This window comes from Amblyomma americanum, chromosome 7, assembly GCF_052857255.1.
Source record: "Amblyomma americanum isolate KBUSLIRL-KWMA chromosome 7, ASM5285725v1, whole genome shotgun sequence".
NCBI classification, from domain to species: Eukaryota; Metazoa; Arthropoda; class Arachnida; order Ixodida; family Ixodidae; genus Amblyomma; species Amblyomma americanum.
This window is the reverse complement of record NC_135503.1, coordinates 109,207,621-109,222,959: the sequence shown is the minus strand read 5'-3', so window position 1 is coordinate 109,222,959 and position 15,339 is coordinate 109,207,621. Positions and strand designations below refer to the sequence as shown.

Below are 15,339 nucleotides of genomic sequence, written 5' to 3'. Positions count from 1 at the left end.
AAATTTACTTGACCTGAAATAAAATAATCGAAAATGTTTTACGGCCGCGAGTGAGTTTCGAACCCGAGGCGGCGAGAACGCATACGTTTTGCTGGTTACTGCGTTAAGCGTGGCCCGCATGGAGCGTTTTTCCGGGCGATTCGCCGCCGTCGGCGGCAGCGGAGTGCTTTTTTGCCGCCGTCGACTGCCACACCGCCGCAGCCGAACATTCTGCGTCATAAAATACCAGTCTCTTGCGCTGTATTTTGGATATCGTCGTCTTCATCAGCTGCATCTATGCACAACGGAACAGAACACTGAAACAGCACTGAAAACCGAAGTGCTAGCACTCCTAGTTGCAACTGGCGTTAACCACGCTAACTCGTTCGAAATTGATTTTGGTGGCACTGTCTACCTGTGCCATGCGCTGTGCTTTTAACAAGGCTGGTGGAATTCCTTGGTTTGGCGGAAGGCAGTAAAGAATCTTCTGCAGAAATTCTGATGTCTTTTTGGGAGATTTTTGTCTGCGTGTGGAGAAACCCTTTGCCAGGACTGACACATTAGCGGTTGTAAGTTTTTTTTTTTTGTGACAACCTGGAGGCAAGAGTGCCTCCATGACCTTTCCGGGCCGTTTTCGCAGAGGCGCCGACAGAAACATAGCGCATCCAAAAAGCAACCATGGACTAAGCTCCACGATTCGAGGAAAAGTAAAAGGAGAAAAAACAAGAAAGGCAGGCGAATGCACAGCAGGAGACCACTCCCCACTGTCCTTTTCTTCCTCCCTCTTACCACCCTGCTACCGGCTGCCCGTGTAGCTCTTGAAAAAGAATTTCTCCGTACCTATGCACCTGCTCAATCATCCTTGGCCCTTTCCGTTACCGCCTCTCCACGTTCTTCATCCGTTTGATGCTGCGTGTTGTGCGTCTTGTTCCCGTAGCCTTTTTGGGAGGAACAGTGCTGAAAATTGTACCCTAAGGGTAGGGTGGAATTCAAGCAAGTTTTGGTTAAGACGATTCCCAATTCTTGCATATTTGTTTTAAAATCAGCGACAACAGCAATGACACATCGCTTTGAGCATGCGGCTCGAGGACGGTGTGTGATTCGTTCCGCAGTGTCGCCGTGTACCCACTGATTTCCAATGGGTAGAAGATTTCTCGAAGCCTGGCGCTTGGTTTCTTTGAGTAGAAGTGCTCGGAAAATTGTCTTCCACCTAACATTGTGTCGAAGAAATCATTTCAACCCATTGCGCTTGGTGCGAGGTTGCCAGTGCGCCATTAAAACTCATCATCAGCAAAAGAAAACATTTCTAGGCAATGGATACCCAAGATTCTTCACTCGATGTATCATCTAAAACTGAAAAGGATGCAACGAAAACAACTCTATATGCTTATGCTAAGGATACGCTGGTGGCAAAACCCCGTATGCAGTTAGTACGTAAAGGGTGTCTGCGAAACCTTGGCCAGTGTTCTCAGAAAGGAAGAGATGCAAACTACACACAAGCCGGACATCATTATCGGAGGCCTCCTGTGCCACTTCAAAGACAGTCATCCCACTCCAAAAAAGGCCTAGAGGCGCCAACTCGAATGGCCCTTCCTGGGCGTACGCGCTCAGCGTCCGCGCTCTTAGCGTAAGCCGAAACCGGTCTGCGCATGCGCACTGCAGGAGACGCCAGCAAGCCTAGGTGAGGCGTCCGTGCTAGATGTCGGCATCAGCGCGCGGGCGCTCGTGTACGCGTTGGAAGGGGGGTCCGGTTTATAACAATGGAAGGATCGCCGGGCTCTCGGTGGCTCTTTTCTTCATGACTTGAAGCTATTTCAGGTTCTCCGAGCTTTTCTTCGCGGTTTAAGTTGTTCTTTCATCGCCCCCCAACCCCTTCTCTCCACGGCTTGAAATTCTCTCCGTCCGCTCGACAGGGGAAGGGAGCCAGCACCAGGAACATGGAGATGCATGGCACATTTAAAAGTCGCTGGATCGTTCCGTGGAAACGGCTCCCTCTTCTGACTCCCGCGGTTTGTGCGCTTAAAAAGTCGCGCTAACTCCCCGGGAGTCACACATCCAAGAAGTAGTAGTTTGCCAACAGCTTCAGAGGCAACAACTGACGAGGATACAAAAAGGAAGCTAAAAATGTTGCCGGCCCAGCGATTGCTATCTAATCCCTCAAGCACTGGAACTGCAACCGGTGGAATTAAAAGGAAAGAGAGAGGATAGCGAAAGGTTGATAGGAGAGCGGCAGAAAAAAAAAACGAGGGTAGGTTGGAACTTATGCAAAAAAAAATATATGTTCGCGCCACTCGTGCGAAAGTGCTTATGGGTATTGTTACACATATTCGCAACACGGTAAATTCACTGCATATTCAGGGCCGCGAGCATGTAGCGTCCTGTCGCTAATGAATCGCGCTAGCGGCGCATTGCACAAACGGGTTGGGTGGAGCGCCGAGTCACCGTACTGAAGAAAACCGGTAATCTTTTAAACATCGTGTTATCCGACAATAACTTATGTTCATTTCTTAGCAGATTTAAATTATAATCAAGAACATTTAACTAGAGTTTTGACTCTTGATTGCTGCTCTGGGTAACGGCGTAGTTACTGGCTTGCCGAACTGATGGCACACTCTTCAGAATAGTGCCCAGCATGCCACTCTATGAAGTCTTCGTTAGCGGTTCATCCTTCACTTACATCTTTGACAGAATTGCCGAAACTAGTATCGATTACAGCAATGGTAAACCCCTTCTCGACGGCGAACGATCGAATCGTGAGAAGCACTTTACCAACCTAGACAAAAATGTGAACTACCACACTACTAATTGTTACATTGGACAAATAACCTACTGGCATAAAACGCAGCAGCAGGTTTGCCGCCTCTTATGTGCAACACATGCAACATTCACTTCAACGCATGCTTGCTGCACTTGCACCACATCGACAAAAGATTGGAAGATATTTCTGCTATTGAGGCTAATAACATGAGTGTTTAAATGTGGACATTAAGACACGATTTTACAATTTTGAATGCACAGTGCAAGAACCATATACAAGTATCGGTGAGTGAGCTCTAAGTATGAGCGTCCGGGAATTACAAATTTCACTGCTTGAACGAAAGTACCTAGAAGATTCATTGCTTTGCACTGTTATTGCGTACGCAATTACACTATCACCTATGCCGGTTTGGTCACTGTACGCGCTTAATGAAAAATGTACCAGTCAAGCAAAAGAGTCTTCTTATAATTTCCTCTATATACCTCATAGAAGGCACACGCTTTCTTGTAGCATTTTATGTAGCAGCCCATGGCCATAGCCTCCCTCCGATGGGGGCACTTTTGATAAAACTGCGCATTCGTACGGCAGGCTCAACCTCCCAAAGCAGGGACACTGTAGCAGGGTACGGCCGGAATCGAGCCGCCTCCGCTACTCGAGCCCGGCCGCGAGCAGGGACGTGTGCGTTTCTAACACACCGAGAGAGGGCGCCACACGTTTCATGAAAAAGCTGATGATGCATGATCAATAGTGAAATAGCGCAGGAAGACTTTTACGCCATTGAAATGTAAAATACCTTATACTTCCTTAAAGGTAGGACATTACTCTACGTGAACCTGCTAGAGCTTGTCGATATATTTTAAAATAGTGCTGTAGTGAGCGATGAATTGAAGTCAAGTGGGGTATTTTTCAGGACCTCGCCATAGGCTCCATTCTGTCATAGATCATTGCTCATGGCAAACGCAATATGTAAGCTACATCGATGAAACTCGACTAAATGAAACTTTAAGATGCATTTAACATCTAGGCGAGAGAGCTAATTTCTAACTGTTATGCGCGAAGAATTATCAATTTTTATTTTTCGTCGCCATTGAGTTACGCGTCGCCGCGCCGCCGCGAGATGGCGCGACCGGTTTTTCGAGGCGCAAGGTCCAGAATCCTGGGGATGTGGTATTCTTCGTATTGCGTTGTTACATGTTCTAAAAACCGGCTAATCTCACCCGAGTTTCGACAGCACAGAAAAGATGCCTCATGTACACAGAGGACCTTATGAGACCAATTGCGGCTAATCAAAACTTGATCACCTTGCGTCTGCTATAAGACTGGTTCGGCAAGTACATTTTGAAGCAATTCTGGGATTGCGCCGAAATGCCGAAAACTCCCGAGACGCAGCCGGTAGCAGAGCGAAACTGCCAGTGTAACGCCGATCACAGATGTTTACAGATGTGCGCACATTGCAATAGAGTAAGGTGTCGTTACATCACGTGGCCACCCTTGTGACGCAGTCCAAACCTACGACGTACTAAAAAGTACAGGCACCTCGCTCGAAAGGAAGGATCGATGACAAACAAAAACTTTATTCTCAAGCGAAAGAAAAATCACTGCCTGTACAAAAAAAAACTAGGCCTCTGCCTGGGTCTCTTCGAACTCTCCCTCATCATCAGCTGTGGCCTCCTGGTACTGTTGGTATTCGGACACCAGGTCGTTCATGTTGGACTCTGCCTCGGTGAACTCCAACTCGTCCATGCCCTCTCCGGTGTACCAGTGCAGAAAGGCTTTGCGGCGGAACATAGCTGCACAAAAAAAAATATATCAAGCTGGCGGGGTCACACTACATTAAATACGTCGATCCACACAATAGGCACAAACGAGCTTTAATAAAAGCATTTGCTTTTGAGAACCATCTTCAAATCACAGACGTAGTTACCGGTAAACTGTTCGGAGATTCGCTTGAAAAGCTCTTGAATGGCTGTGCTGTTCCCAATGAAAGTAGCCGACATCTTCAGACCTCGAGGCGGTATGTCACAGACTGCAGTCTTGACGTTGTTCGGTATCCATTCGACGAACGAGCCAGAGTGCTTGTTCTGGATCTGTAGCATCTGTTCATCCACTTCCCGCATGCTCATTCGGCCTCTGAAGACTGCAGCCACTGTCAAGTAACGGCCTTGACGGGGGTCGCAAGCAGCCATCATGTTTTTGGCATCGAACATCTGTTGCGTCAGTTCCGGCACTGTCAGAGCCCGGTACTGCTGGCTGCCTCGGGAAGTGAGCGGAGCGAAGCCAGACATAAAGAAGTGGAGGCGCGGGAAGGGCACCATGTTCACGGCCAATTTTCGAAGATCAGCATTCAGCTGTCCAGGAAACCTGAAAGAGCAGTGAAGAGCCTTGATAAATGTGTACATAAAGGCCAGTGTAGGAGAATTCCGATTGCGTAAGTAGGCTGAGATATATATTCGCATATTACAAATGTCATTAAGAGGTTGAAGGTCGTACAGCAACATAGCCATAAAAAATGGCTTGGATGTTGCACAGCGGGTTTATTTAGAATATTGCATGGAATATTGCGGTATTCCGGTATTCAGAAATTTCGTGCAAACGATTTGGATGTGCTCGAGACCTATCACAAAAAATTGCACAGATTTTCTGCCTGTTTGGAGTCTATAGAATACTGGTCGGCCAATATATTCAATTATTCTGACAACACTGCTCCATTTAGGAGGTACTTCAACGGACTTTAAAGCTGCTTACGAAGCGCGAATGTCTTGGACCACATTGTCTTGGACCACAGTCGCAATTTCATCTAATTTTTTTTCCTTGACTTTTCCAAAGCGGTCGAGCGGGTCTCGCACAAAAGTTGATATACAAACTCAAGTATTTAATTGGTGATGGTCCCGTCCCACAATGGATCAGCAGTTTTTGTCTGAACGTTAACAATTTGTAAAATTCGACGGAAATACCTCCGACATTATTCCCGTTTTATCTGGTGTCCCCCAAGGCTCTGTACTGGCGCCTCTAATTTTTGCTATTTATTACTGATATAAGTAACGAAAATGAAGTACAAGTGGGACTGTTTGTAGACGATTGCGTTCTTTATCATAAAATTAAACTTCAGTCTGACTAGATCAAACTAAATAGCGCTTTGCATAAAGTTTTTCAGTGGTGCCATGATTGGAGTATGGTCATTAACAAAGACAAGACTTTCTATGTCCATCACAAAGAAAAAAATTCCGGTTAAGTTCACTTATGGTTCTGAGCACTGCGCTACGAACTGTTAGGGAATACCGATATCTGGGTATCCTTATCTCATCCGACCTGAAGTGGACAACGCACGTTCAGTATGTAGCAAATAAGACAAAGAACAAACAGTTTTTTCTCAAAAGTGCCTTGGAAAACTCGCCTCCCGATATAAAGCTTCTGGCATACACTACGCTTATCCGCCCGGTATTAGAAAATGCTAACATTACACGGTTCCCTGATACAGACACTAGCGTAGCCGCACTGGAAAGTGTGCAGCGAAAAGCTGCGCGATTTATGCATAACCAGTACAGGCGCACAGATTCACCTACTGAACTTTTGCATCGCGCAGGACTTCAGCCTTTATCTATCCGATCGAAACTGCACCACTTGAAATTCTTCTAGTTTCTTCTGCACAATTCATTTAAGCTTAACTCTGAAGACTTCGTCAATATAAGCCACTCCAGAGTCACCCGCCGTAAACATCCTCTCACACGTGATTAATTTTTTTGTTGCAAAAACACATTCTATTTTTCTTTTTTTCCGCGAGAAGTGCGCGAATGTAATGCACTTGACGCTTCAAATTGTAATGCAGCCAACAGTCCTCAAATTTTTAGAGCTTGCCAAGCTGTGTATATTGCCAAAAAAACTGACTAAATATAGGTAAAATGTTGGTGATATAAACTTTGTTCTGTATAACTGATTACCTCGAATTTGTTAGTTCTTGTCTTGCTTTAACTAGACCCATCCTTTTCATTGCACAACTGCTTACTGTTCTATAACTGTTTTATCTGGAAGTTATGGATTTTTTGAAGTGCGCTCACCCCTATAAAAACCCCGCTTGGGGTTGAAAATTAATCGAAATAAAATAAAAATAAAACATAAAATATAGATTATGACAAAGTGCAGTTTGAGCCATTTAAATTAATAAGAAAAAGAACCATACCGCCACCGTTACTGTATCGTGGGTATCATTTAAAACGGCCTAAATAATGTGCGAAGCCATTCAGGCAAGTGCAGATGCCTTCACGCGGCTGATGGGCGCCAACGCTGTCGCTCAACAACATAGCTAAGTTTCCCTCTTACCATCGAGGGGATCGAGCCTAGCTCGTCCACTTCCTGCATATATACGGCGTCTTCTAGAAATATTCGCACCTTACACGACAACCTGCCTTGTAGTCGCTGCTGTAAACTTTCGAAAAAAAATGGCAAGGCCCTCACGATGTATGAACCGTATGTCACCTGGAATCACGCACGCCCTTTACCACGCTGCTTTCTGAAAAAAATATTGTTCATCTACGATGCAGAACTCTTGCTGAAAACCCAACAGAATTTAGCGTAACTGAAGAATCGAGCAGATTTCTTGAGTTGATTGGAATGGGCCTGCATAGTTCCTTCGACCCGTCGACATCCGAAGAGATGACGACGGCAACTTCATTTACCCTCTGCCCGGTAGCGTAGTACCCCATGGCAGCGAAGTTAATTATACGATTAGACCTCTATGAATTGGAATCGTTGGCAGAGATACAGGATTTACGGCAGACCTTGCTAAAATAATCTTGTACTACAATGAGACCAGCCACGGTACAACTGCCTGCCATCCAAAGGCCAGCATACTGACGCAACGCTTACAACATAATCGTCAGCATGCTAGACTTCTACGCTGACACTCAAGCACCTGTATAGATCTGTGCAGGTCTGCAAGGTATGTAAAACCATCGTGCTGCCCTTCGCCACGCGGAGTGATCGTAGGGATGTAACCCTGCCAGGTTCCCGGTCATGCCGTAATTTTCCTACTAGAAATTTGGTTATTTTACTGTCCAAAAAACAACTCGCTTTTCGGAGAATCTGCGTGCTTGCTAGCCGGACTGCCGACTCGGGGACAACTGCGGTGAAGGGCTGTGCGCCTGTCCTGAGACATGTACGACTTACATAGTTGTCCCCATAACAGACTGCGGGTCTTTACACCTATGCAGCTGTTTGTTTTTCGAATTTTGGACCGATGATCATATTCCGCTTGTGCCGCCGCGGTGGCACAGTGGTTATGGCGCTCGGCTGCTGGGACGAAAGACGCGGGTCCGATCCCGGCCGTGGAAGTCGAATTTCGATGGAGGCGAAATTCTGGAGGCCCGTGTGCTGCGCGATGTCAGTGCACGTCAAAGAACCCCAGGTGGTTGAAATTTCCGAAACCCTTCACTACGGTGTCTCTCATAGTCTGAGTGGTTTTGGGACGTTAAACCCTCATTAACCAAACCAAACCATATTGCGCTTGTATACACGCGGAAGCTGAGCACTCACCGAAGGCATGTGGTCACACCAGACATAGTTGCGGAGACCAAGTGGTTGAGGTCTCCGTACGTTGGAGTAGTCAGCTTCAGCGTCCGGAAGCAGATGTCATAGAGCGCCTCGTTGTCGATGCAGAAGGTCTCGTCGGTGTTCTCCACAAGCTGATGCACAGAAAGGGTAGCATTGTAGGGCTCGACGACGGTGTCCGAAACCTACAGAAAACGGCAGAAGGACCGCGATTAACAGGTGCAGGCAAGCATTAATTCAAACTCTACGAAAACAAAAAAGCAGGAAGATAACATATTTGATGTAAAGCTTCGGTCACCGTTACCGTGAACACGCGAGCGAATTCTGTTCGATGTTATTCTGATATTTTCTTCCGCGATTCGAGCGATCTTCACCGCTATTAAGAAAACGAAAGTAGCAGATGACGCGGTACAACAACACGCGCCGCGAAAGCGTGTAAATGACGTGGTGCACAGGAAGGACATGAACCCCTGTTCGTGTTAACGCCGATAAGCGCTCTAGCACAACGACGTCTAAATTTGTTCTGATGTGCATTGTCACACACCTTTGGAGAGGGCACTACACTGTAGGTGTTCATGATGCGATCGGGGTACTCTTCACGGATCTTCGAGATGAGCAGTGTGCCCATGCCAGATCCAGTACCTCCGCCCAGGGAGTGGGTCAGCTGGAATCCCTGCAGGCAGTCGCAGGACTCCGCTTCCTTGCGCACGACGTCGAGCACCGAGTCCACCAGTTCTGCACCCTCGGTGTAGTGGCCCTTAGCCCAGTTGTTTCCCGCACCTCCCTGACCTGTAGGGGGAACATTAAGGAAAGCCATGCACTGGGCGAAATGCACACAGCAACCTGGAACGCGGAAAAAACTAGACTTATGCTTTGTGGTGGACGTAGCGAGTATGCAAGTGCAAAAACTTAGTTTGGATTAGTTCAGTTAATGAAGGGTATACAAAGCGAAAGGTACCGGCGTTCACTGTGTTCTTCGGCGTTGACAATGGTCAAGACGGCATTGGCTTTGAACAAAGGAAGGGCGCATAACTGGCTGCCTGGGTATGCGGACGCCGCATTCGTGCTTTGACGCATGTGGCAGTGGTGAGAGAGAGCTCTGGCCTGAATGCAATAGTGCTGACAGCGTTGTGTCTGACATGCGGCAGTGAAGAAATGGCTAGGCCGCCGCGTTCATTTGGTTATCAATATCTCGACAGACAGACAGACATATCCGGAGCTCCCGGGTTCGAACCCGACCGCGGCGGCTGCGTTTTTATGGTAGAAAAACGCTAAAGCGCCCATGTGCTGTGCGAGGTCAGTGCACGTTAAAGATCCCCAGGTGGTCGAAATTATTCCGGAGCCCTCCACTACGGCACCTCTTTCTTCATTTCTTCTTTCACTCCCTCTTTTATTCCTTCCCTTACGACGCGGTTAAGGTCTCCAACAATATACGGGACGGAAACTGCGCTATTTTCTTTCCCCAAAAATCAATTATTTTTATTATTACGCCTATCCTTTCGTGAAAATGAACGGTCTTTTGAAAGTTGTCAACGCCAACGAACTATGAACACCGTCGGCTGACTAGTTTTGTTTGGTTTATGAGGAAAGGAATTGGCTCAGTATCCGTCTCGCATATGTCGGTGGACACCCGAACCGAGCCGTAAAGGAAGGGGTAAAAGAGACAGGGAAAGAAGAAAGAAACCTCAAAATTGAAAGTTGGATTCTGAGGAAAGGCGTGGTACTGCGCAGCGGCGCAACACATGTGGCTCGGTGCTACTAGTGGAGCAAGCACAGTAGTGACTAGGGAGCGCAAGAGAGAGAGAAATATACGCGGCGTCGCGCGCGTTGTGACGTTATGAGCTTCCTCGGAGCACCGCCACGGCGAAATCGCATGTTTGCGGCCAGTAAAGCAGCACCCCGACCCACGCATCGCGGGAGGTGAGCGCATCGACAGTGTCACCCGCTGTCGCGCACTTACACGGTCACAACGTGCAATGATCCTCCGTGCGCGCATTGGCTGCGTGTGGCCCGGGGAACGACGGGTGCGCCACGGAATCGCGACGAGTGATGTGTGTGACGGATGCGGTGCAGTGGAAACACTAGAACATCTGCTCCTTCGCTGCTCCGCGTTCGCCGATGCTCTCGCGATATGTTCGCGGCCTATAGGGCGCAGGGCATACTACCAGACTCCATCAAGACGCTATTGTGGCCGCAGGGCAGTGCGCGCACTCGTGAGCGAACTTTGGTGAGCCTCTGTGCATTCATCGAACACACGGGCTTGACGTCCCGTCTGTTCTCCGTCAGGTAGTTACACGCAGTGACCGAACGCTCCGCGAGTTCTACCTTGAACGATTAATAACTGGACGCCGCACTCCAGTTGTAACCGACACAGTGCTGTGCGCGTGTGTGATTTAATTCCTCTAAAATGAACTAATCACGCGCACAACCTGGACACATTTCTTATTGTGTAAATAGTTTGTACATATTACTTCTCCCCCTGTCCTCTATTCCTGTCCCCTCAACTCTTTCATTTCTTTTCTCCATTCTGCCTGCTGTCCTTTATTTCCGCTGCCCCAGCTCAGGTGCTTCAGTATTGATGGCAGATGCCGGGGCTAGCAAAAATCTTTTCCTTCCTTTTTACTAATATTTTTATTAAAACCACTACCACCACCACCACCAGTAAAGCTTTCGTTTTAAAACCCCCTTTGATTGCCTTCCGCACTTTGTAAATGCAGCGCGTCCACCCTGCCTCTGTCTCAGGTGGCAGTTGATGATCGCGAGAGGTTGACCACCCAATGAACGCTGCGGCCTATTGCTGCAGTGCCGCGTGTCTACCACGAAGTTTTCAGTGCTAATGTATGCAGCCCACATCTCTTCACCATCGTCACGTACCTCGAAGGGCGAGCGAAGCTTCCACTGACCCGGGGAGCCAGTTTACGCACTTCCTTAAGGGTCTATAACGGTGTCAACGCCAATGAACACATTGAACGCAGACAGCTTTTGCATTGTATATCCTCGATTAATGGAGCTAAGAATAATTGGTTTTTGGGGAAAGGAAATGGCGCAGTATCTGTTTCATATATCGGCGGACACCTGAACTGCGCCGTAAGGGAAGGAATAATGGCAGGAGTGAAAGAAGAAAGGAAGAAAGAGGTGCCGTATTGGAGGGCTCCGGAATAATTTCGATCACCTGGGGATCTTCAACGTGCACTGACATCGCATAGCGGTTTTGCGAGAATAAAGGGACGCTTCCTTCATGACTTTTAAGGATTGGCTACAAGTGCTACTTAAGGAGTTACCAGTAAATCTGGAAAAAAATAGCATGTTTCTTAACTGTACATATATGCAAGCTATCCTCAAAATGTTTACCTCAATACCGCACTTGTGGCCAAGTGGTTTGAGCAACCGCCTCGCATGCGGGAAGTCCAGGGTTCGGTCCCCAGTGCCGCTGGGTACCCACCAGTGATATAATAGGCAGAATCTTCCTCTTGCCTGATGCTCGGATTTTCTAGAGTGAAATGCTTCGAAAATGGGTCATTCATTTTATTTTTGAAATGGCGCATGTGTTGCCTCTCTCGTTGTATGCTCTTTTCACGGCGCACTATATTCTTGATGAACCGCCAAGCTTGCGTCTCAATCTTGGTGGAATAGGTTTCGCAAGGAATTGATGAGAATGCCCATAGATCAAACTCGAAGTACTTGATTCCGTGGCTGTATTAAACTGACTGCCACTCGGACTGGATTATAATCAGCGAGGAGTCGCTGTGCGTACAGAAATGTGCGTACAAATTTAGCCAGTTGTGCGCTTTTAAGATTAGTCTATACTGTGCGCTCTTGTGGGAGTGTTTATGTAGTAGGATTTAAGCCGAGCAGCCCCTTACCGAACACAAAGTTGTCCGGCCGGAAGAGTTGTCCAAAGGGTCCCGAGCGGACGGCGTCAATGGTTCCCGGCTCCAGGTCAACCAGGATGGCCCGAGGCACGTATTTACCTCCTCAAACAAACAAAAAAAATATCACTTAGGGGCAACAAACATACCGTACAGTTATTTTAAGTACCTGCGTCACAACAAAGCCAGTTAAAGAAGCAATGAAAATAGAGCGCGCCAACTGAAGATGTCATAGCAAAATAAAAACGGCACTACTAGGACCTTGCGCCACCTCCCGGTTTTTACATAGCAGATCCAATTATATTTAATCAAAGATTTTAATAACTTTCAGCAGAAAGACAGAAGGTGAAATGTTGATAGATAATTTGAGATGGATCAAAATGATGTTACTACATTAAAGTCCTGTTGCAACTCCTGTTGCGATTCTGTTCCGTATTACGAAACTTACAGCGTAGTATATGGGAATAACTTTCCCAATACTGTACATGGGCTGTGATCAACGCGGTAGTGCAGGCCTCTGGATAAATTTGCACCACCTGGGGTTGATTTATGCGCAATAAGATCGCAGAACACACGGCTCTTTAGAATCTCGCCTCCATAGAAATGCGCCTACCGAATCATGGATCTCATGATCGAGCCCCTTCCAAATGAAGCACAGCGGCGGTATTTTTAGCAAACGTAGAGTTAAAAACGCCTTACAAACTCACTGCAGCAAGAGGAAACGTTGGAGAGGGGAGACTTACTATGTCCTCGTCAAACCTGAAGAGGGAATTCAGAACTTGGGTTTGAACCCTACGCTAAGGCGCCTGTGTGCTGTGCGATATCAGTGCACGTTAAAGATCCACAGGTGGTCGAAATTCTTCCGGAGCCCTCTACTACGGCACCTCTCTCTTCCTTTCTTCTTTCACTTCCTCCTTTATCCCTTCCCTTACGATGCGGTTCAGGTGTCCGCCGATATATGAGACACACTGCGCCTATCCTTTCCCCAAAAACCAATTATTATTCAGAACTCATTCTCGTCGTTAACATTCATTGCCTATGAGAAAAAAAGCCTTTGATAAAGAACCTTCAAACTAATCCCTGCGGGACTTCTGGCAATGCAACCTGAAAAGCTGCAATGGCCTAACATAACATGCCGCAAGCAGAAGAGGCCACTAGACGTTGCACTGTGATCTAACTAAAAATGCGCGATCGGTTGTACAATATAAAGCTCAAAGATCAAAGGCCTGCCGTTGAAGAAGCTCCATTGAGAGTCCAGATAACAGCTTAACACCACAAACAGCGCTGTTAAGACAGGACCGAGAATATGAGACACCCATACACACAGCATTCGGTTTTGTCTTTCGCTTGCTGTATTTGTTGAAGTCATCTGCCAACCGGCCCGGCAAATTTTCGTAATGCTTAGCAGCGCGAAACAGCCGCAAGGCAAGTTCAACGCGACGGGCAAGCTTCAAAGTGAAATTATCAACCGAAATACTGCCAGACGCGTACCGGAGGCCTCATTGTAGTAGACATTGATGCGCTCCAACTGGAGGTCCGAATCGCCATGGTACGCCCCGCTTGGATCGATGCGGTGCTCATCAGAAATCACCTCCCAAAACTACAGACGGGAAAAAATATCAGTAATCAGAGTGGCGTCACATCGCGCAGTGGCGACAGTCAAAGCATATTTACAGGCTGGAATTCACAGCGAAAGCAACATAACTGCTACAGTTACACTTGTCAACTGGTGTTTGTAGTCAACTCGTCAATTGCCATCGATTCTCACGCGTCATGTGTTTTGCTGATGGCGGAAAGCCGGCAGGACCTAAGACCACTTGAGGCCTTTGAATTACGTCATACGCGAAAACTAGGTCATACGAAAAAAAATGCCGGCAAAGAATCCTCGCCGATCGCTTTGCGGCAGTCATTTGCCATAGGAGTGTTCCATGTCACCTTTCCGCCAATACCGATTGTCTCGAATTTTCTTACAACTGGCAATAACGCCTGAGCTATATGGCATAAAACAACAAAAATATTATAACGCTCTCAAAGTGCGAGCAGTAATTAAAAGGTTAGAGCGAGAACAGTGGTCAGGAATAAGAGATTCGATGCGCATTAGGGCACATTATTGTCCCGCGCAAAGAAGCCACAACTAAGAACTAAAGCAGTAAGTCTGCTAAAAGCCGCGACTGCTTCACAGGTAATTACTTTCGCCCGTATCCTGAAACGATATTCTTGAACGCGGCGTTTAGGACGAAACGTAATCGCCAACGTAAAACGCGCCGGGACAGGCACTGGGACCGAAAGGCTATCGCGATCCTTTGAGCCGTGAAATAACCCACAAAGTGGTAGAGGTGGCTTACCTTCGCCCCAATCTGGTTGCCACACTGGCCTGTCTGGATGTGGACTATCTCGCGCATGTTGGATGCCACTCCGAGACTGAGCTGTCAAGATGCCGACTGGCTGCCCGGGTCAAGGGTCCACTTATTCGTAGCCTTGCGCCGCATCAACGCTCACTTCTTCCTCAACAGTACATGCTCCTATGTGTACGCGTGTCAACTCAATAGCACCTAAGAAAGTGCCACAGCCTGTTGCTGCCATGGTAAATGCGTTTCTGAGCTCATATATAAGACCTTCAGTCCAAGTACCGGATGCCGTGCAAAGGATATGCGCCGTACAACGCGTACTATTTCTCGTTTCGGAAGGCATCCGACCGAACGGGGTTCTCTCAACTGGCTGCAGGGGAAAACTCGGCTTCTTCTGCTTTCATTTCTCGGTGCTCGAAATTAGTTTTACTCGAAGGAACTCCGCGTGCATTCTTGAGCATCTTTTTTCATTTTTGTAACTTTTCGACACGTGCACGTGCGGTCGATTCTAAAATTTTAATCAAACCGAAAGATTGTAAGACTTTGATTCATCATCATCAGCAGCAGCAGCCTGACTGTAGCCCCCAGAGGTTGGAGACCTTAGTCCATGGCCTCATTAGCTTTTCCAATCGGGTTTGCCTGGTCGATCAGTCTGCGCTGGTCATCCTGGTGTGTGCTCTCGTAACAGCGGTTTCCCATTGGGAGGGAGGGGTTGGGTGTGGATATGGGAGGTTGGGTTGGGGGTTTGGGTGGGTCATTATTATCACCGTCGTCATCAGCCTGACTACGCCCACTGCAAGGCAAAGGCTTCTCCCATGCCTCTCCAATTATCCCTGTCCTT

At 47.5% G+C, this 15,339-nt stretch overlaps 2 protein-coding genes across 3 annotated transcripts in view; one reads left to right on the top strand and one right to left on the bottom strand.

The window, feature by feature from the left end:
* Positions 1-15,339, top strand: part of LOC144099473 (tubulin beta-4 chain-like) — a 241,834-nt gene that overhangs the window by 200,455 nt on the left and 26,040 nt on the right. The gene's annotated exons all lie outside the window — the stretch shown is intronic.
* On the bottom strand, positions 4,292-14,805 carry LOC144097389 (tubulin beta-4 chain-like). 2 transcript variants are annotated; one of them, XM_077630118.1, is made up of 7 exons: positions 14,496-14,805; positions 13,642-13,750; positions 12,145-12,252; positions 8,826-9,070; positions 8,267-8,466; positions 4,662-5,098; positions 4,292-4,527 (listed from the first exon to the last, which is right to left on the bottom strand). In XM_077630118.1, the coding sequence occupies exons 1-7, from the start codon at positions 14,550-14,552 to the stop codon at positions 4,355-4,357; spliced, it is 1,329 nt and encodes a 442-aa protein (XP_077486244.1). In that variant the 5' UTR covers positions 14,553-14,805; the 3' UTR covers positions 4,292-4,354. The 2 variants fall into 2 exon arrangements, with proteins under 2 accessions (XP_077486244.1, XP_077486243.1); XM_077630117.1 differs by having other exon boundaries at positions 12,145-12,255; positions 14,496-14,804.